The sequence below is a fragment of the Triturus cristatus genome, chromosome 12, assembly GCF_964204655.1.
Source record: "Triturus cristatus chromosome 12, aTriCri1.1, whole genome shotgun sequence".
Taxonomy (NCBI): Eukaryota; Metazoa; Chordata; class Amphibia; order Caudata; family Salamandridae; genus Triturus; species Triturus cristatus.
This window is the reverse complement of record NC_140595.1, coordinates 814283407-814304669: the sequence shown is the minus strand read 5'-3', so window position 1 is coordinate 814304669 and position 21263 is coordinate 814283407. Positions and strand designations below refer to the sequence as shown.

Here is a 21263-nt window from a genome sequence, read left to right as displayed (position 1 = left end):
TCACATGTCCCTGCTGCGTGTGCCATCTGCAAGACCTTCTCCAGGAGGACCCTGAGGGAGAGGGAGAAGATTCGCCTCCAGGGACAAGAGGAGCGGAGGACAGGTGGGTCTTCGGGGCACGGAGGATCTCCCCCCCCTTCCTCTGCCCATGCTTCAGCCACTGGAGGGACCTCCGGGCAGAAAAAGGGGCAGAAACGGCGCCTACCGGCTGGTAGGTCGCATTCGACGTCGAAGGCGACGACGTCGAGGGATAAAGCAACGGTATGTTCGCCGTCGATCCAGGGCTCTGGATCTCGGCATTCTCGGCGTTCGACGTCGAGAGAGGGGCCGGCGGGACCCGGGACCGGGTCGCCGTCGAAGATTCCGCAGTCGACGTCGACACACCATCGACATCGTACCGAGCCCCCTGGCCAGCCATCTACTCTTGGCTCGACGCTGACGACATCGACGCCGAGACACCGGCGACTGCCGTCGAGGCGTAGTTCGCCGTCGAGGCACAGATCGCCGTCGAGACACAGATCGCCGTCGAGACACAGATCGCCGTCGAGACACAGATCGCCGTCGAGACGAAGGAGATCGACGTCGCGACGAAGGAGATCGACGTCGCGACGAAGGAGATCGACGTCGCGACGAAGGAGATCGACGTCGCGACGAAGGAGATCGACGTAGAGGCATGGCGACGAAGGTCGACGTCGTGGAGACACCGGTCGACGTCGAGAGGCCGTTCGTCGAGGGGGGGACGGCGATCGGCGAAGAGACACCGTACGAGGTCGACGTTCAGTTCGATGTCGAGGACAACTGGTAACACGTCTTCGGTGATCACGATCTCCAGTCGTGGATCTAGGAGAAGACGGCGCTCCCCCTCGTGCGTTTCGACACGGGACAGGCCCGCCAAGAGGAGAAGGGTGGACGAGAGTCCGGACAGTGCTGGTCCGGGTTCTCCTGCACGGAGTGATGGAGCCCCGCAGCCTCTCTCTCAGCCGCTGCCTCAGCGTCCTCCTACACCACCGCCTCCGCCTCCTCCTCCTCCTCCTCCGCCTCCTCCTCCTCCTCCGCCTCCTCCTCCTCAGAGACCTACGCCGCCGAATGGATGTATATGCTAGGTTACACCTTTGTAGATGGAGTAAGTAGCATATGATGTGCTGTATAGACACGTCTAGAGGGTTGATTGTGTTATGGCAATAAACAACAAATCTTTTCCACTTTGCAGCATAGCAGGCTCTAGTGGTAGGACGTCTAGCTTCTCCGATGACGTTCAAACCGTCAGGGGGAAGGTTAAGGTATCCGAATTCTAGGATTTCAGGAGCCACATTGCAAGGTTGAGCTGAGCTGGGTCCGGGTGTCTGCTCTCTCCATGGTTCTGGGTTAGGAGGCATGGTGAGAGGTGTAATTTTTGGTGTGGCACTACTGAGAGTTCCAGCAACGTGGTGTACCATGGTTGTCCGGCCCATGTTGGAGCTACTAGAATGAGTGTGAGGGAGTGCTGTTGTAGCTTTCGCACCACTAATGGAATTAGTGGGAGAGGTGAAAAGGCGGATGCAAATTTGCCTGACCAGTTCATCCATATCGCATTCCCTTTGGACAATGGGTGTGGATATCTGGCGGCGAAGCTTGGGCATTTTTTGTTTTCGTGGGTGGCGAATAGGTCTATTTGTGGATGCCCCCACATTTGAAAGAACGGGTGAAGAACTTGCGGGTGAAGTTCCCACTCGTGGATCTGCTGCGTCTGTCTGCTGAGCAGATCGGCCATGGTGTTCTGGACTCCTGGGACATGTTGGGCTAGGAGAAAGATTTTGTGTGGAATTGCCCATCTCCATATGCTCTGTGCTAGTTGAGAGAGCTGTGGAGAGTGTGTGCTGCCTTGTTTTTGGATGTAGTACATGGCGGTCATGTTGTCCGTGCGGATAAGAACTGCCTTGCCTAAAATCTGTGAGTGAAAGGATTTTAGGGCTAGAAAGATTGCCAGTAGCTCCAGATGATTGATGTGGAGTAACTTTTGTTGCGGCGTCCATGTGCCTTGCACTGTGAGGTGTAGTAGATGAGCTCCCCAGCAGGAGAGCGATGCGTCTGTTAGTCAGGATTATTTGTGGAATCGGGTCCAGGAACGGTCGACCTCTGGAAAGATTTGTGGTGTTCCACCACTGCAGAGAGCGATGGGTGCGACCGTCTACCAACACCAGATCCGTCAGTTGCCCCTGGGCCTGGTTCCATTGGCGCGCTAAGCACTCTTGGAGTGGACGCATCTGGAGTCTTGCATGAGGCACTATGAAAATGCAAGAGGCCATCATCCCTATTAGTTGCATAAACACTCTTGCTGAGAGGGAGTGTTGAAGTATGAATCTTTGACGCAAAGCTTGAATTGAATATGCTACTTACCAGTATGCATCTGTTCTTGGCATGTAGGGCTGCTGACATTCATATCTGTGCATAGATCGCCGCCTAGTGTTGGGTCCGGATGATTGCACATTGTTGTCCTGGAAGAGTCTTCGAAGTATCACGAGATAGGTGGCTCCTCCCCTGGACTACAGTGCGCATGGGCATCCTCTCCATCCTTAGATTGTTTTTCGCCATTGTGGCAGTGATGGAGTAGATACAGTAAGTGATGACCATGCTATACAGTAATTCTGAGTGCTGCAGCCGCTACAGGCGCCGGGGAGGAGGGTGGGCGATATGAATGTCAGCAGCCCTGCATGCCAAGAACAGATGCATACTGGTAAGTAGCATATTCAGTTCGAGGCATGTGGGCTGCTGAATTCATATCTGTGCATAGATTATATAGCAGTCCCTCCATTAGCGGCGGCTGCCCGTGCCAGCTGCAGCAGTCTGAAAAAGAGTTTTGAGAACAGCCTGTCCTACAGCTGCCTGCTGTTTTGAGTGTACATCTACACAGTAGTGTTTGGTAAATGTATGTATAGTGGAGCATGTGGCTGCTCTACATATTTCCTCTAAAGGAATGTTTCCTAGGAAAGCCATGGACGCCCCTAACTTTCGTGTTGAGTGCGCTCGTGGGGGAATCGTTAATGTGCGTTTCGCTTTTTGATAGCAAATTTGAATACATTTAACGATCCATCTGGCTATCCCTGCTTTGGAAATGGCGTTGCCCTTGTGTTGTGGAGAAAAGGCAACGAAAAGTTGTTTTGTTTTCCTAAAATCCTTTGTTCTGTCTATATAGTACATGAGGGCCCTCTTTATATCTAGTGTATGGAGCATTCTCTCTGCGACATTTTGTGGATTTGGAAAGAAAACAGGCAGTTCAATAGTCTGATTCATGTGGAACTGCGATATTACTTTAGGCATGAATTTGGGGTTGGTACGCAGTACGACCCTGTTTGCGTGAACCTGTATGAATGGCTCTTGAATGGTTAGTGCCTGGAGTTCACTAACTCTTCTCAACGAAGTGATTGCCACTAAGAAAGCTACTTTCCAGGTGAGGAATTGAATCTCACATGAATGGAGAGGTTCAAAAGGTGGACCCATTAATCTGGTGAGGACCACATTGAGGTTCCACACTGGTGCCGGCGGGTGTCTTGGAGGAATTACTCGTTTGAGTCCCTCTAAGAAGGCTTTGATGGCAGGCACTCTGAATAAAGAGAGGTGCTGCCTGTTTTGAAGATAGGCTGCTATCGCGGTTAGATGTATACGTATGGAGCTGTATGCCAGATTGCATCGGTATAAGTGTAAGAGGTAACAGATGATGTTTTGACTGGATGCATCCAGCGGATTAATGTCATTGTTGTTGCAGTAAATGACAAACCTTTTCCATTTAGCCGCATAGCAAGCTCTGGTTGTGGGTCTTCTGGCCTCCTTGATGATATCCATACATTCAGGTGGCAGGTTTAGGTAGCCAAACTCTAAGACTTCAGGAGCCAGATTGCCAGGTTCAGCTGTTGCGGATCTGGGTGCTGAATTTCGCCATGGTTCTGCGTTAAAAGTGTGGGTGTGATCCGCAGCCTTTGATGCGGCACCACGGAAAGTTCTAGAAAGGTGGTGGACCACGGTTGGCGTGCCCATGTTGGAGCAACCAGGATGAGTGTCAGTGAGTGTTGTCGCAGTTTGCGTGCCACTAACGGTATTAATGGCGCTGGGGGAAAAGCGTACGCAAATCTGCCTGACCAGTTCATCCATATCGCATTGCCCTGCGACTGTGGGTGCGGGAACCTGGCGGCAAAGTTTCGGCATTTTGCGTTTTCCCTTGTGGCGAATAGGTCTATCTCTGGATGACCCCACTGTTGGAAGTACGGTTTGAGTACTGATGGATGTAGCTCCCACTCGCGCATTTGGTGGCTGTGTCTGCTGAGCAGATCCGCCATCTGGTTGTCCTTGCCTGGGAGGTGTTCCGCCATGAGGAACATGTTCCTTTGAATGGCCCACTTCCACATGCTCTGAGCCAGATGAGACAACTGTGGAGAGTGTGTTCCTCCCTGCTTCTGTATGTAGTACATGGCAGTCATGTTGTCCGTCCGGATAAACACGACTTTGTTGCATAAGTGTACTTTGAATGCTCTGGTAGAGGTTACCGACGCCATCAGGGAGACGCACGACCATGGGGGAAAGGCTATGCTAGTTATGTTGGACCTATCGGCGGCATTCGACACCGTCCCACACGCAGGTCTTCTCTCAAGACTTCGGGAGATCGGTCTGCGAGGGACGGTGCTGGATTGGTTTCAATCCTTTCTTGCCGACCGCCGACAGGTGATCTGGGCTCCGCCGTTCTCGGCCGAAATGCTTTCGCTGGAGGTGGGGGTGCCTCAGGGCTCTATCCTGAGCCCCACCATTTTCAACATATATATGGCCCCTCTTGCGGAGGTAGCAGAGGCGTTTGGGGCCCGGGTCATCTCATACGCTGATGACACCCAGCTTTTGTTCACCTGCAGGAAGGGAGAGGCCTTCAGCGGCGGCAGAATCAAGGACTGTCTGAGTGCAGTCTTTGCGTGGTTTCAGCGGCACAGCCTGAAATGCAACTCAGACAAATCTGAGCTGCTCTTTTTCGGCTGTGCCCCTGATCCGGGCTGGAAGACATGGTGGCCCCAGGACATGTCCCCCCCAGAGAAGCCATCTTCTCAGGTAAAAAATCTCGGAGTGGTGTTTGACGATGATCTATCTTTTCGTCCACACATTCTGGGATTAGCAGGGAAATGTTTCAGCATCCTCAAGATGCTCAGGAAATTTCTTCCTCTACTCTCACTGCAGTACCGTAGGAAGGTAGTCCAGGCGCTTGTGGGCTCCCGCCTGGACTATGCGAATGCTCTTTTTGCAGGCCTACCTAAGTATCTGTTATCTAGACTGCAGATTTTTCAGAATTCGGCGGCCAGAGCTATCTATGGGCTGCCCAGGAGAGCTAGTGCCTCTGCGCTTTTGGCTAGGCTGCACTGGCTCCCAATTTCGGGGAGAATTAGATTTAAGCTCCTCACTCTGGCATTTAAAGCCCTTCATGCAATTGGCCCTAACTATTTGAGGAAGCGTATTGTTTTCTATGTGCCGCGGAGGCTGCTGAGGTCGGCGGACCGGGCTAAAATGGAGGTGCCTGTGGTCAAACGTGTTCGGATGGGAGGTCGCTCCTTCCAATATGTGACAGCCTGCTTGTGGAACGAGCTCCCACTTTCCCTTCGGAAAGCGAACAACCTCCTGGCTTTCAGGAAGGAGTTGAAAACTTTGTTTTTTACTAAGTAACCCGCTGTGACGGTAGTAGGTTTTTGCCTTTGGTTTCTTGTTTCTCTGGGCCTCTTTGCCAAAGCGCCGGGACACCCTTCTGGGGTAGCCGTGCGCTCAAAAAGTGCGGCTTAACATAACATGCCTTCATGGCTAGGAAGATTGCCATCAGTTCCAGAAGGTTGATGTGCATCTTCTTTTGCTGTGTCGTCCATAGTCCCTGCACCGTGTAATTGAGTACATGAGCTCCCCATCCCTGGAGAGAGGCGTCCGCCGTCAGTATTATTTGCGGAACAGGCTCTTGGAACGGTCGGCCCTTGCAAAGGTTTTGTGGATTCCACCAATGCAGAGAGTTGTATGCCCGACCGCTCATCAACACTAGGTCTGTTAATTGTCCTTGAGCCTGATTCCATTGACGTGCCAAGCACTCCTGAAGCGGGCGCATATGTAGTCTCGCGTGCGGGACTATGAAAATGCAGGAGGCCATCATGCCTATCAACTGCATGAACACTCGCGCTGGAAGGGAGTGTTGAGGTTTGAACTTTGTGATCAGCAGTTGCATGCTGTTGATCCTCACTAAATTTGGCTGAGCTGTGGCTGTCAGAGTGTTTATGGTCGCGCCCAGGTACTGGCGTACGTGTGCGGGTTGAAGATGTGATTTTGGGTAATTTAGTGAGAATCCTAGACTGTGAAGAAGGTGAATGGTGTGGGACATGTGGCTGGCACATTGCTGGGCTGACTTTGCCTGAACAAGCCAGTCGTCCAGGTAAGGGAAGACGTGAATGTGCTGTCTCCGTAAATGTGCAGCCACTGTCGCTAGGCACTTGGTAAAGACCCTGGGTGCTGTTGTTACTCCGAAGGGGAGAACTTTGAACTGATAATGGTGATCCTGAATAGTGAACCTGAGATATTTTCTGTGCGATGGGTGTATGGGTATGTGGAAATACGCATCTTTCAAATCCAGTGTGGCTAGGAAGTCTCCCTAACTGAGTAACGGTAGAACCTGCTGTAGGGTGAGCATATGGAAATGCTCCGACAGAATGTAGTGGTTGAGGGGTCTAGTATAGGTCTGAGAGATCCGTCCTTTTTTTGGGATTAAGAAGTACAGAGAGTACACCCCTGTCGGTTTACGGGCATGACTTCTATTGCACCTTTTTGCAGCATACTTAGTACTTCCTGCTGCAATAATGCCAAGTGCTCTACGGACATAGGACGGTGCTTTGGCGGTATGTTGGGTGGAGTGGACGTTAATTCTAGACAGTAACCGTACTGGATAATTTCCCTGACCCACCTGTCTGTGGTGATGGACTTCCAGACTGACAGGAACTGTTGGAGTCTCCCCCCGACAGGTGTTATGTGGTCGGGGGGCAGGGAGAAGGCATCACTGTTTGTTTTTTGGGGAGGACCTGGTGTTGCCGTACCCACGTCCTCTGCATTTGGTGCTGGATCTACAATATCCACCTCTATTGTTTTTATCATAGGTACTTTGCGTACCCCCTTTATTGTACTGCTGCTGGGACCCCTGACCTCTAGCTACTCCTCTATTCCCGGGGCGACGAAAGGAGCCACTCCGAAACTGCTGCGACTGCAGAGCCCCCATTGATTTTGCAGTTTGTGTCTTTTTTAATTTTTTCGAGGGTAGTGTCAACCTCGGGGCCAAATAAAAAGTCTGGGTTGACCGGTTGATTTAAGATATTGTTCTGAATTTCAGGTTTGAAGCCTGAGATTCTCAACCATGCGTGCCTCCTCAACATTACGCTAGTGTTGATCGCCCTTGCTGCAGTGTCGGCTGCATCCAGTGCGCATTTGATGGATGCATTTTTAAGGAGTTGTCCCTCTCTGATAAGGAGCTCCGCTGCCTCTTTGTATTCATCTGGCAAGTGTTGTAGCAGTGATTCTAGTGTGTCATAGTGTGACCTATCATAACGGGCCAGGAGTGCCTGGGTTTTGGCAATGCGCCAGATGTTTGCTGCTTGCGCTGCTATCCTTTTGCCTGATGTCTCCAGCACTTTGGACTCCTTGTTGGGGGGAGGAGCATCACCCGTTGTTTGTGAATGTGCTAGTTTGCGAGCATTAGAAACAACCATGGAGTCTAATGGTAACTGACCCTTAATGTACATAGGGTCTCCGGGTGCTGGCTTGTATTTTTTTTCGATTCTGGGGTTCAACACCCGTGCCCTGGTTGTTTCTTTAAAAATGTCTTTTGCAGGTTTCAGAAACCCCTTCAACATTGGCAGAGTTTTGACGGTTTTCTCAGAGGAGGCGAACGTGTCCACTAAGAAATCTTCCTCTACAGTGTCAGAATGGAGTTCCACTCCATGATTGGCAGCAGCCCGTTCTATGAGGGCATTAAAGGCAGAAGTGTCCTCCGTGGGAGATGTCTTTATATTATAAAGCTGCGTGTCAGGAGCATCTGGTGCGTTACCCTGGTCGGTGGGGTCACCCCATGCCTGATCTGGGTCTTGCATGTGATCATCAGGATCGATATCCACCGGGTAAGTGGTATCATCCCCTATATAGTCCTCTCCGGCGTCTCTCTCCGTATGCGTAGGAGAAAAAGACGGTGGATCCTGAAGGTAGGGTTGAAAGGTTTCGTGAAGCACTGGTGTGGAACCTGCTGGCAGTTTTTGTTTCAAAGGAATCTTGTATGAGTCCAAACCCTTCTCTGGTGTGATTTTCCGCTTGCGGAGCAGCAGCCTACCAGTGTCGACGTCGATAAAGTGCGCCTGTGAAGGCTCGATATCGATTCGTCCAGCGGATAGTGTGTGTTTGGTGGACACGTGTCCGAATTTCGAACATTTTCGGTGCCTTGGGCGGCGGCAATCCAAATGTGATGTGCGCCGGCGCCGAGTGTGCTTTTTCGGCCTTGTGCGTTTCGGGACCCGACGTAGGTTCGAGGGTTGCCCGGTCCCTGATGCGTTGCAACGACGCTGAGACCTGTTGCAAGGTGAACGCAGACGGCGCTTTGGAACCGATAGGCACCTTGGAGGCAGGCGTCGAAGCGGTATCCGATTTTTTCCCAGTCTTTGGGTCGTCGATCCGAATGTGGGTATTGACACTCCTTGGGAGCCGATGATTTGGTAGGCGCCGCACCCTTTGATGTCGACGCAGACGGATCGACCACCTTGACCTTGGTGGGTTGGGCCGTAATCTTCGGTGCCATAGGCTGAGGCGCCTTGTGGGGACCGAGGGCCTTCTTCTTTGGCTCTGTGCCGGAACCCGTATTGGTGAGCTCGGCACCGAAATCTCTTTTGGTGTGTTCGGTGCCGATGACCTGTGCCGGCGTCGAAGGAGTGGAGGGCTTCGAGGCCTTCGATCCGATCGCAACCAGTTTCACTTTCGGTTTTGATGTAACCGGTGCGACGGATGGTTTCGGTTTCACTGAATGAAATCCAGTCGTCTTCGATATTAATGGCTCCTGTGAAATGTTCGAGGCCGGGCCTTGAGGCGGGGCCGAAGAACTGTGTGACTGATCTTGGGTAAGGCCTCGACCTGAGCCTTATGACGACTTTGTCTCTCGGCCTCCGTATCGACGGGTTGGCCTAGCTCTTCGCTGGAGCTATCTTCCTCGGCCCCAAGGGCCTCATCGTAGTCTCCTACCTCGCAGACGACGTCTTCGTCCTCGAAGATCACCTCATCATCGTCTTCCGATCGGGATTCACGTTCGGAAGCATGGCTGGAGTCTGTCTTCTACGCTCTCGGCTTCCTCATCCTCGATGCTGAAGATGTTGACCGGGGCAGGCGCCGATTGCCGTGCCTCCAATCTCGCTGCCCGTCGATTCCGCAGAGTCTTCTTCGAGCGGAACCGGGCGCAGGCCATACACTTTGACTCATCATGATCCGGTGAGAGACATTTGTTGCACACCGGATGGACATCGACGTGTGGGTATTTCGCATGGCATAAAGGACATCTCTTGAAAGGAGTCCTCGATTCCATCGTCAAGCGTTTATCGATGTTCGGACCGAAGCGGATCCGAAAAGCGTGAAGAAGTTACTAAAACACAAAAACTGGTCGATACCGAACGCGAACAATACCGACGAAATCTAAAGGCCTTTTGGCCTTAAACTAAAGTTTCCGAACTTGAGCTAAGACAAGCACATCCGAACCCAATGGCGGAAAAAAACAATCTAAGGATGGAGAGGATGCCCATGCGCACTGTAGTCCAGGGGAGGAGCCACCTATCTCGTGATACTTCGAAGACTCTTCCAGGACAACAATGTGCAATCATCCGGACCCAACACTAGGCGGCGATCTATGCACAGATATGAATTCAGCAGCCCACATGCCTCGAACGCTTGCGATCCTTGCCGGATTGGGGTAGGCAATGGCTTTTGAGGTGTCTCTGGTGGCACCGAGGTATTGCTTTATGTGGGATGGCGTTAGCTGGGACTTTTGGTGGTTCACTGTGAAGCCTAGTTGGTGAAGTAGCTGGATTGTAGTGGCAGTGTGGTGTACACATTGGTTGTAGGACGCGGCTTTTATCAGCCAGTCGTCCAGATACGGGAAGACGTGAATGTGCTGTCTTCTGAGGTGTGCCGCCACTACGGCTAGGCACTTGGTAAATACCCGTGGTGCCGTTGTGACCCCGAATGGGAGCACCTTGAACTGGTAGTGTTGCCCGTCCACTACGAATCTGAGGTACTTTCTGTGAGCATGGTGTACCGGAATGTGAAAGTACGCGTCTTTCAAGTCCAGTGTGGTGAGAAAGTCGTCCTGGGAGAGGAGCGGAAGTACCTGCTAAAGTGTTACCATGTGAAAATGGTCCGAAAGTATGTATGTGTTTAGAGGTCGGAGATCTAAGATAGGTCGTAGAGTCTCGTCTCTTTTTGGTATTAGAATATATAGGGAGTAGACCCCTAAATTTTGCCGATTGTGGGGGACCTGTTCTATTGCGTGTTTTTGTAGGAGGGAAATCACCTCCTGCTTTAGTAACATGGAATGTTCTTGTGACATTGGGCGTTGCCTGGGTGGAATGTTGGGGGGGGGGGGGGGGGGGAGATGTGAGTTCTAGGCAGTACCCTGAACGAATAATTTGGATCACCCACTTGTCTGATGTGATGGACTCCCAGACGTGAAGGAAATTTTGTAGTCTGCCCCCGACCGGAGTGGGATGGTCTGGGGGGGCGCAGGGGAAAGTCATTGGGTAGGCGGTGTGGCAGAGCGGGCAGTATTTGTTTTGCCTCTGCCTTTATTGTTATTTCCTCTATATCCGCCTCTTTGATAACCTTTTTTGAAGGTGGACTGAGGAGGGGATTTGTAGGACTTGGACGCGCTATCTGAGGAGTAGCCTCTGCCCGTGCCACGAAAGGAAGAGCGGCGAAAGGAGCGTCTAGGAGGGTGTGACTGTAGGGCTCCCATAGATTTCGCCGTATCTGTATCTTTTTTCATCTTCTCGAGGGCCTCATCTATCTTTGGCCCGAATAAATGTTCCTGATCGAACAGGTGGTTTAAGATAGAGGCTTGTACCTCGGGTTTAAAGCCGGACACTCTCAGCCAAGTGTGTCGACGGAATAGGACACTGGTGTTAATGGCCCTGGAAGCTGTGTCTGCTGCGTCTAAGGCACAGCGTATAGAGGTATTGGTTATGGTCTTACCCTCTTGGATTAGTTCATTGGCCCTATTTTTATATTTTTCTGGGAGATGGTGCATGATGGTTTCTAGCTCATCCTAATGCGCCCTGTCGTATCTGGCCAATAGCGCTCGAGTGTTGGCGATACGCTATATGTTAGCTGCCTGTGATGCAGTGCATTTTCCTGATGCGTCCAGGAGCTTTGATTCCTTGTCAGGTGGTGGTGCTTCGCCTGACTCCTGGGAATTTGATCTCTTTCTTGCGGTGGATACCACTAGGGAATCCAGTGGCGCAGGCCATTTGATGAAGGCAGGATCTGTAGGGGCAGCCTGATACTTTTTTTCTATACGTGGGTTTAGGACCCTAGCCCTGACTGGGTCTTTAAAGACCTCTGACGCATGTTTTATTACCCCTTTGAGCATAGGTAGTATAGCAGTAGACCTATGTGCTGTATCAAAGGTGTCTAGGAGGAAATCTTCCTCTACTGGGTCAGTGTGTAGCTCTACCCCGTGATAATGTGCCGCCCTCTGAAGTAGGTGGTGAAAACCTAGTGAGTCTTCTGGTGGTGATGGCCTGGATGGATATAGGTCATCTTGTGGGACATCTGGAATGTCTGGATTATTCGTAGTATGGGTCCCCCTTATCATGTCACCATTTTGAGGCGTACCGAAGAGCCACTGATCTCTTATAATGCTGCACCACTTCTGAATATGACTGGAAATACTCTTCCCCAAACCACTGGATTGGTGAACGGCAAAGGAGGAAGCAGCTTTTCAATGTTCCGCTTGGATTTTAGAAGAGGCCGGTGATTGACGTGCTGCCCCTCAGCCACGTGTTGAGCAACAGTGCAGATAATGCACTCTGGATTGATGCTGCTGCCGAGACCATTGAGGGGCTTAAAACCTCTGATGGTAGGGTTTACAGTCATACAGTCTGCAGCGACGATAAAATGTCTTCCTTTCCAGACCTACTGCTTTGTGTGTAGGAATTCGGATTTAATGTTTGCCATTTCGTCATCTGTATGGGTACCAAACAAGGAGTTACACGTAAAAGGCAGGTTCATGATCCGCTGTTCTGCCTCTAGTTTAAGCGATGTGAGGCATAGCCAAGATGAGCACTTTGAGACCTTTAAGGATGGTTAGTTGCACTCTATAAACCCCTGATTGATTGATGGAGAACACACAGGTATTTTCTTACTGATTGAAATAGACCTGGTTCTCCTTTTCTCACACCTGGTCTGTGATCTTCCTCTGGATTCAGTGGAAGTCTTCTGTCTTTCAACAAGACTATACAGACGGATTCTCTTGCTGTCTTTCAGAGTTAACGTGGATAGATTTTTACAATGGTGGCAAGACTCTGGCAAATGTCTCTGAGGGAGACAGAGTATGCAGAGAGAATGAGGGTCTGTTATGGCTGCCTTTTTGCAACATGCAGGGCATTTGGCAAACAAGGAAAAAGAAAAATCCTGTCAGGAAACAACTGTTCTTCAGTCCAGGTGGTAAAAGACATCGAGTGAAGTAGAAAGAAAAATAATTGTGAAGGATTTTTTTGACAAAAAAAGTTTATTAAAAACGAGGAGCTCTATACTCCAGGGTCCTTACTGAAGGAGCAGGAAAAAAGAACTGACCTGTCACCCCGGAGGCACGATGGGATACAGAGGGTCATGGTTGCCTTAAAGGCACAGTGCCAGTTTTCTTCTACTGTATGCTTTCAATGGAGCCTATTGGCTAACAATGCCTATACTTTTACCCTGCAGGTTTTTTTTTTTTTACTTCAATAAAGACTGGTTTTTGTCTCAACCTGATACAATCTGTCTCTACTAGAAATTAGAGAGTCTGGAATATATGTATGGTTTAATGAAGAAATACCATGTACGGAAGGTATTTTTTTACCCCTCATCTGAGGAGGAGGGTGTCTGGTTATAGAAAACACATGATGATTTCAAACAATTTTTGCCAAATGGGTATCATGTCTTACTCCTTGGTAAGGCTATGCTTACGTATCTATTCATGCTCACCCATATCTGTTAATCGCATAAAAAACGTATCAACCACCCAAATCAGTTCACAAACCGATCAGCCAATAGTCTAAAAAAAGGGGTAGCAAGATAAGAATATTTTATAAAAAATGTGAGGTGGGTCAGAAAGTGCCTCAAGTAAGCACCATCCACTGAGCTACTGGCTGGTACTCAGTAATGTGAAAAAAGTCAACTAAACTCCCCATATGGTAAAATTGAGTTGTTAACATCTAACACACATTTTTAATTTTGAATAGTGTTCCACTCAGTTTAAAAAACAGCATGTTTAGACCATTTTAAGCTGAACAGCTGACTTGTTTACTTGCCCTAAAGGTTTGTGGCAATTTTATCAGGGCACGTGGACACATCTCCACCTCAAGAATGCACCGGACTGAGTGGTTGCCAGGTGGACTCCTACCAGCAACTTACCGGGAGTGGACCCAAAGGGTAACGACCCCCAAGACTCAATGCTGCCAAGAACGCACACAGCCAGGCCGACACGCTCGCATTTGCATTTGAAACGTGAGCAACCGGCCCGGCGGTGTGCGTTCTTGGCTGCGTTGAGTCTTGGGGGGCTGTTCACACCAGGGTTAGTAGGTTTTCACAGAACACCTCTTATGTGCCCTCAGAGTTCATGTTTCAATAAATCCTACAATGGCATCAGTTTAGGTTACTGAGAGGAGTAGTTTGGTACCATCATGATGCTGGGGAACTCTAGTTCCCAGCCCATGTACTCTTTATGACTTCTCTGGCACTTACAATATATCCACAAATGGACTTAGATATTGTAGGGGCAGATATGCCCACAACTGTGGTACAGTGTACCCTGCCTAAGGGCTTTAAGGCCGGCTAGAGGGGTGACTTACCGATAACTTAGGCAGTGTTAGTTGGCATGGCACATAGGCAGTGTGCCGTGTCCACTTTGTTTTGTCTGCATCAGGCCAGGCATGCTGCAGCGGCAGTCTGCTTGTCCTAGGTGAGGGGCCCCAAGGGGACCCACCTCATCCCCAACGCCCTAGGTACCATTTACTAGGAACTTAAAGGGGGCCTGAAGGGTGAATTGTGGAATAGTTTTAGGGAAGAGGCACTGGCACAGGGGAGCTGGTTGGCAGGAACTCTAGGCCCTACATTCAAAACCACTGATTTCCAGGCAAAAGGTGGGGGCTAACCATGTCAAAAGAGGCACTTTCTCATAAAAGTTTAGTATGGTTGACGTTCGCAAGGAAGAAAGTTTTATAGTAGAAGACAACATTCTGCTTGCCAAAAGCTAGCCTTGGCTGCGGTAGCAATCAGATTACAATAAAACACTTGTCCAGTATAAATCAATAGCAAAGCAAAACACAGCTGAGCCTTATGTAGTTGTGCAAGGTACTTTCCAAATCAAATGGCTCATACACACTGCCTCACCCTCCCCACGTTTGTGTATGCAAATACTTATGAACAAAGATGTTCAGACCATAGTAACTCTGGAGCTATACTCTACCACTCCTACCGTCTGACCATCTCCACCCCAGGTTTACTGGTGCAGATTGCAAATAGCTATTTTACCATATCCAGAGTTGGGGACCTTGCGACCACGGCCCCGCCCTCCGTAGGTGCGGGTGGTGTGCAGTGAAGACGTACTGTCATCAGTCATGTAGCCGCGCTCTTTGTCTGTGCGGCTGGAGAGCGGTCGGAAGCCAACACCAATCTGTCGCAGCTGCTCGTCTATCTGTAAGCGCTCTAAACGTAACTGCTCCACTTCCTGTCAGATAAAGAAGAAAAAAAATCAATGTAAAGGGCGTGGGGACCGAAATGACAACATGTAAACTCAAAGTTAAAGCTAGTGCAAAAGGACCTAAACATGATAGTTTGATCAGACAAAGGAAAAGAAACAGCAGGAAGGGAATATATGCATCTGAAATTTTCAGATTGACTAGCACCTGCTCATCAACTAAAACTGTAATACCTAGAATATGTCCTGAACGAATGGAATGGACAAAAACAAATTTACAACCATCATCCACGATGAGGCCGAAGCATCTGCTTTATCTTATAACTGGAATTACAGAAGGCATTGGTGAATACAGGAGATGCTACAGTATACAAGGCTTCAGCTCTTGAAATATACATTTAAAGTTCTTAGCAGATATTTTTAAGCCCATGAACTGTCCCTCCTCCCAATTACTGTAGTTTTGTCTGCACCAGGTAAGCTGCAGTGGAGGCTTGTCCTAGCTGTATATTTTTTCTGAACAGCATATAATATGGCATTGGATAGCATTTATTATTAACTGAATTCACATTAAGGGTTTCACACCGTTTGAAATGGTCACAAACACAACCCCAAAATGGCGCCTTTTTCCAATTCAGGAGCCACTTGCTAATGTAAAAATCAGGCCTCGATTCTATCTTCTAATATATTGGCCACCTATGCCAACAGCACAAGGAAGTTTGTTCTTGGAATTCATTGTCTTAAATCATTGTTTGTTCCAGGTTCCTGCAGTGACACGTGCCCCTCAGCTGAGAAGACTGCATTTGGAGGTGGCAGCAAATATAGTAAGGCACAGCATAGTAAGCATACAGCTCCCATCTGGCATTCGGATGACTACTGAATTCAGGAATAAAGGGAGCTGAAGACGTTCTGCATGGGGCGACTGGACATGTTAACAAAGAGGTGTTGGAAGCTGGCTCTGTATATACTATACCAAAGTGAGGTATAGTGTGCACAGAGTCCAGTGGAACCCCGAAGGTAGGCAGAGGTAAAAGTAGATAGCACCTTACTCTCCATTTGTGGTAGTGTGGTCGGGCAGTAAGGCTTTATCAGAGGGCATTTGTTGTACACACTCAATCAGCAAATGATATCACACACTCAAAGACTGAACATCAGACCAATTGGTTTTGTGTAAAAATATTCTTTTAGTTATTTTATTCCCTAGAACCAAGCAAGCCTGGCACAAATAAGTGATAAGTACTTTGCAGTAATAATACAGTTTAGAATTGTAGTTGTAATACACTTTGAATTGCAATTGTATATATACTTTGGTTTTGATTATAGTAGAGTAGTAATGCAATGCTCTGAAATACAGTACATATACTTTGTATTGGCTTTTTAGTACAATGTCAAGTAGATTACTTTACAGATTACTTTTCTTACACCGTGCAGTATACCTGGATACTGCACAGGGACATTTCCTGTAAACAGGTAAGTAAAAGCGTTTTTGTTATTTAGTAACAGTTTTAAAGGGTTTCATAGATTTTCCTACTCCACACTTCGAAACTTTTCACAGAAAAACAGTCAATGTTATCCTATGGAGGAAAGGAAAATGCTACTTACTCAGTATGCATCGGTTATTGGCATGTAGAGCTGTAGAGTCACACGCTTTGCATAAGTCTGCTATCTAGTGTTGGGTCCGGAAGTTTGCACTTTGTTTTTGTTCGAAGAAGTCTTTTCCAGAAACAAGATAGGTGACTCCTCCTTTCGGTGATAGTGCGCATGGGCATCGACTACATTGTTAGATTGTTTTCCAGCAGAGGGTGAGAATGGAGTTAGTAAGAGTAGAATAGAGATGTTCATGTGTATGTATCTAAGTAAGACAGTAATGGAACAGGTACAGGTACCCGGAGAGGTGGGAGGGTGCATGTGAATCTACTGCTCTACATGCAAAGAACAGATACATACTGGGTAAGTAGCATTTTCCATTTGACGCATGTGATCTGTAGGAGACATGCTTTGCATAGACTATACAGCAGTAATCTCCCAAAGCAGTGGCTAACCTGTAGCTGTTGCTGTCATTTGAAATAGTGTACGTAGAACTGCCTGGACTACATTAGCTTGTTGTCTAGCTAACACATCTACACAATGGGAATGTTTCCTAAGAAAGACATATAAGCCCCTAGTTTGCGGGTGGAATGCGCCCTGGGGGAGAATTGATCAAATTCTCTTTGCTTTTGCATAGCAAGTTTGAATGCATTTAACCATCCATCGTGCAATACCTGATGTAGAAATGGGATTGCATTTGTGTGGTGGAGTAAAAGCAACAAAGAGTTGTTTAGTCTTACGAAAAGGTTTTGTCCTTTCTATGTAATAGAGTAATGCTCTTTTAACATCCAAGGTGTGTAGAGCACGTTCAGCCACAGAATCTGGTTGAGGAAAGAACACAGGCAACTCAAAAGATTGGTTGATGTGGAAGGCAGAAACAACTTTGGGTAAAAATTTAGGGTTAGTGCGAAGAACCACTGTTTTGGTTCACTTGTAAAAATGGTTCTTCTATGGTTAATGCCTGAAGTTCGCCGACTCTCCTCAGTGATGTGATAGCAATGAGGAAAGCAACTTTCCAAAAGAGAAATTGCAGTTCACATTTATGCAATGGCTCGAAGGGTGGACCCATTAGTCTGGTAAAGACAATATTAAGATTCCACACTGGGGCAGGTGGAAGTGTGGGAGGAATAACTCATAAGTCCTTCCATGAAAGCTTTAATAACAGGCACTATGAAAAGGGACAGATGTTGTCTATTTTGAAGATAAGCGGCTATTGCAGTGAGATGTAAGCGTATAGATGTGTACTCTAAATGTGAGCGTTGTAAATGTAGTAAATAGCAAATTATTATTTCAACGGAAGCATCAAGCGGGTTGATATGGTTGTTATTACAATAAATAACAAACCGCTTCCATTTTGCTGCATACCAAGCTCTTGTAGTAGGTCTTCTGGCCTCTTTAATGATAATCATAGTCTGGTCGAACATTCATACAACCAAACTATGACTTCAGGTGCCAGATCGCAAGGTTTGGAATCTGGATGTCTCATCTCTCCATGGTTCTGAGTGAGCAGACTGCATGTGAGATGTAGTTTTTGATGAACTACTGATAATTCCAACTGAGTAGTGAACCAGGGCTGACGGGCCCAAGTAAGAGCTACCAGGATTAGTATGAGGGATGTTTGCCTGAGTTTCCGAACCACTAGTGGAATGAGTGGGAGAGGAGGAAAAGCGTAGGCAAATATCCCTGACCAGTCCATCCATAGAGCACTGCTTTGGATTGTGGGTGTGGATACCAGGAGGCGGAGTTTGGGCATTTTGCGTTTTGGTGTGTAGCGAACAGATCTATGTCTGGGAAGCCCCACATCTGAAAGAACGGGAAGAGAACTTGAGGGTGAAGTTTCCACTCGTGGATCTGTTGTCTCTGTCTGCTGAGCAGATCTGCGATCTGATTGTTTACTCCTGGGAGATGTTCTGCTAGGAGATAAATGTTTTGATGAATGGCCCATCTCCAAATGCCTTGTGCAAGGTGTGACAGTTGGAGTGTGTGCCCCTCCCTGTTTCTGTATGTAATACATGGCTGTCATGTTGTCTGTACATATTAGAACAGAGTTTGAAATGCTTTGAGTGCTAGAAAGACTGCTAGCAGGTCTACATTTTTTATGTGGGGTTGCTTCTCCTTTTGAATCCCTGAATTGTGTGAGTTTGGAGATGAGCTCCCAAACCATTGAGTGATGCGTCTGTTAGCACTGTCTGTAGAACTGGGTCGATGAAAGGCCGCCCTTTGGAAAAGGTTCTGTGGATTCCACCACTGCAGAGGCGCGATGAGTGCGGCTGTCCATTAACACTAGATCTGTCAATCGACCCCGAGACTGATTCCACTGACGTGCTAAACACTCCTGAAGGGAATGCATTTGAAGTCTTACATACAGAACTATCATGATACAAGATGCCATCATTCCTAGTAGCTGCACGAATACCCAAGCTAGTAATGAATGGTTGGGTTGAAATTTGAAAATGAGAACCTGAATATTGTGGATTCTGGCTGGATTGGGACAGGCTAGGGCGTTTTGTGTATCTAGACTGGCCCCCCAAGTACGTTTATGCCTTGGATGGTTGAAGATAGGACTTCAATAGATTTACTGTGAAACAGAGGACGCGCAGTAAGTGTAGTGTTCTTTAAATGTGCTGTAGGCACTTTGTGAGAGTGCTGGCTTTGATGAGCCAGTCGTATAGATATTGGAAGAAGTGAACAAGTTGTCTTCGCAGATGTGCAGCAACTACAGCCAGGCATTTGGTGAATAGTCGGAGAGCAGAGGTGACTTCGAATGGGAGCACTTTGAATTGGTAATGTTGTCCTGCTACCACAAACCGGAGGTATTTGCGATGAGAGGGATGTATTGGAATATGAAAGTACGCATCCTTTAAGTCCGGAGTGGACATTAAGTTGCCATGTTGTAACAGCACCTGTTGGAGAGTGACCATATGGAAGTTATCTGAATGAATGTATAGGTTTAATTCTCTGAGGTCTAATATAGGTCTGAGAGAACCATCCTTTTTGGGAATTGGAAAGTAAAGAGAGTATACACCTGTCCCTTGATATTTTAATGGGACGGGCTCTATAGCTCCCTTTTCTAGAAGAGATTGGCCCTCTTGTTTGAGTAGGTGTATATGTTCTGGGGATAGTTTGTGTTTTCGTGGTGGAATGTTTGGAGGGTTGTTGAAAAGCTCCAGGCAATAACCAGATTGGATAATTTGTAAAACCCATTTGTCTGATGTGATGGTATTCCAGACAGGGAGAAATTGAGTGAGACGTGAGGCTTTGATACATGTTTCGGTGCAGGGCCCGAAGGTGGAGAGTTCAAAACTTTATCTCGATGCCTACCTTGGCCAGAAGGCAGAGGAGGGACTGGACCCTTTTTAGAGGGTACCTTTTGGGGCAGAGGAGTATCTTTACTCACAGTACGCTGACCGGGTGTGATGTCTTCCTCGATGTCGGAATCTTCCTCGGGCAAGTAGATATGTTCTTCCTCCTCTGCCTCGCCCCCCTGTGCTTCGAAAATCTCTTGGACAACATTTTCTACGTAGAGATCTGGAGCCAAGTCTCTGTGTTGCGGATACATCTCGTGACGTCGAGCCCGACGGTCACGGAGTGTCTTTGATCGGAACGATCGGCAGGCTATGCAGTTTTCTTCGTTGTGTTCGGGTGATAAACACAAATTGCACACGCCATAGAGATTGGTGCAGGGCTACTTACAGAGTAGCACCCGGGGCAGAATTGGAATGGAGTCCGTTCCATCTACTGCAAACTCGCTCAATGCGGCTAGGCCCAAGTGCCTTGCACGAGACATTCCGATTGAAGTTTTAGAAATGGATACGATACACGAAGGCAGGAATACGCGATCGAGAAACAATACCGTCGAGGGTAGTGGGTTGCGCACCGAGGGAAACCCGAGAACGGTGTTGAACCGGAAAGCAGCAATTTACGTCCGAACCTGATGGCGGAAAAAAAACAATCTAACAATGGAGTCGATGCCCAAGCGCACTATCACCGAAAGGAGGAGTCACCTACCTCGTGACTGGAAAAGACTTCTTCGAACAAAAACAAAGTGCAAACATCCGGACCCAACACTAGATGGCAGACTTATGCAAAGTATGTAATGTACAGCTCACATGCCTCGAACATAGGGTTATCCGTTCAAAGGCAAGTATACGGTTGTGGGAATTCTGTGGGTAGACTCAGGGGTCCACAAGGGTCAAGGATGCTCTCTTATTACATCCTCAGCGGCACTAGGGCAGTCGGGTGTAGAGTGCCAAGGCCTACTGTTATCCAATGGGGGATAAGGGGCCTCCGGTTGGTGGCTGCTTACGAGCAGACCGCAGGGTTGCAGGAGCAACGCTCTTGGAGTTAAGCTCAGGGCAAAAGGGGGTTCAAGCCAGCACAAAAGGTGCACCCTCAGCGGCACTGGGGCAGCCGGGTGCATAGTGCTGTTTTGGTGTCGGGCGCCCTGTAGCTTTCAATGGGGAGTCTCCGGTTTGCAAACACACTGCAGGCTCAGGGATGAAGGTATTCTGGGTGCGACCACCACTTGGAGAGGTACGTTTGGATGATGGGGGTTGGTTAGGCACAGTCGGTTGGGCCACCCAAAGTCGTGGAGCATCTAGTGCAGGGGTGCCTTTTAGGGTGGGATCTTCTGACTGGCTCCTGGTCGCGGTGGGGGGGGGGGGGGACCTTCTGTTTGAGGCTGCAGGTGTCAGCTGGAGGCTTGAGGCAGGTCAGGGATCACCGGATC

At 48.6% G+C, this 21263-nt stretch overlaps 1 protein-coding gene across 2 annotated transcripts in view; it reads right to left on the bottom strand.

Moving 5' to 3' along the window:
• The window catches only part of FXR2 (FMR1 autosomal homolog 2), a 431332-nt gene that overhangs the window by 98728 nt on the left and 311341 nt on the right, over nt 1-21263 (bottom strand). For both annotated transcript variants that reach the window (XM_085638170.1, XM_085638169.1), the window contains exon 12: nt 14785-14980. In XM_085638170.1, the coding sequence (XP_085494296.1) occupies nt 14785-14980 (196 nt within the window). The remainder of the gene's footprint in view (nt 1-14784; nt 14981-21263) is intronic.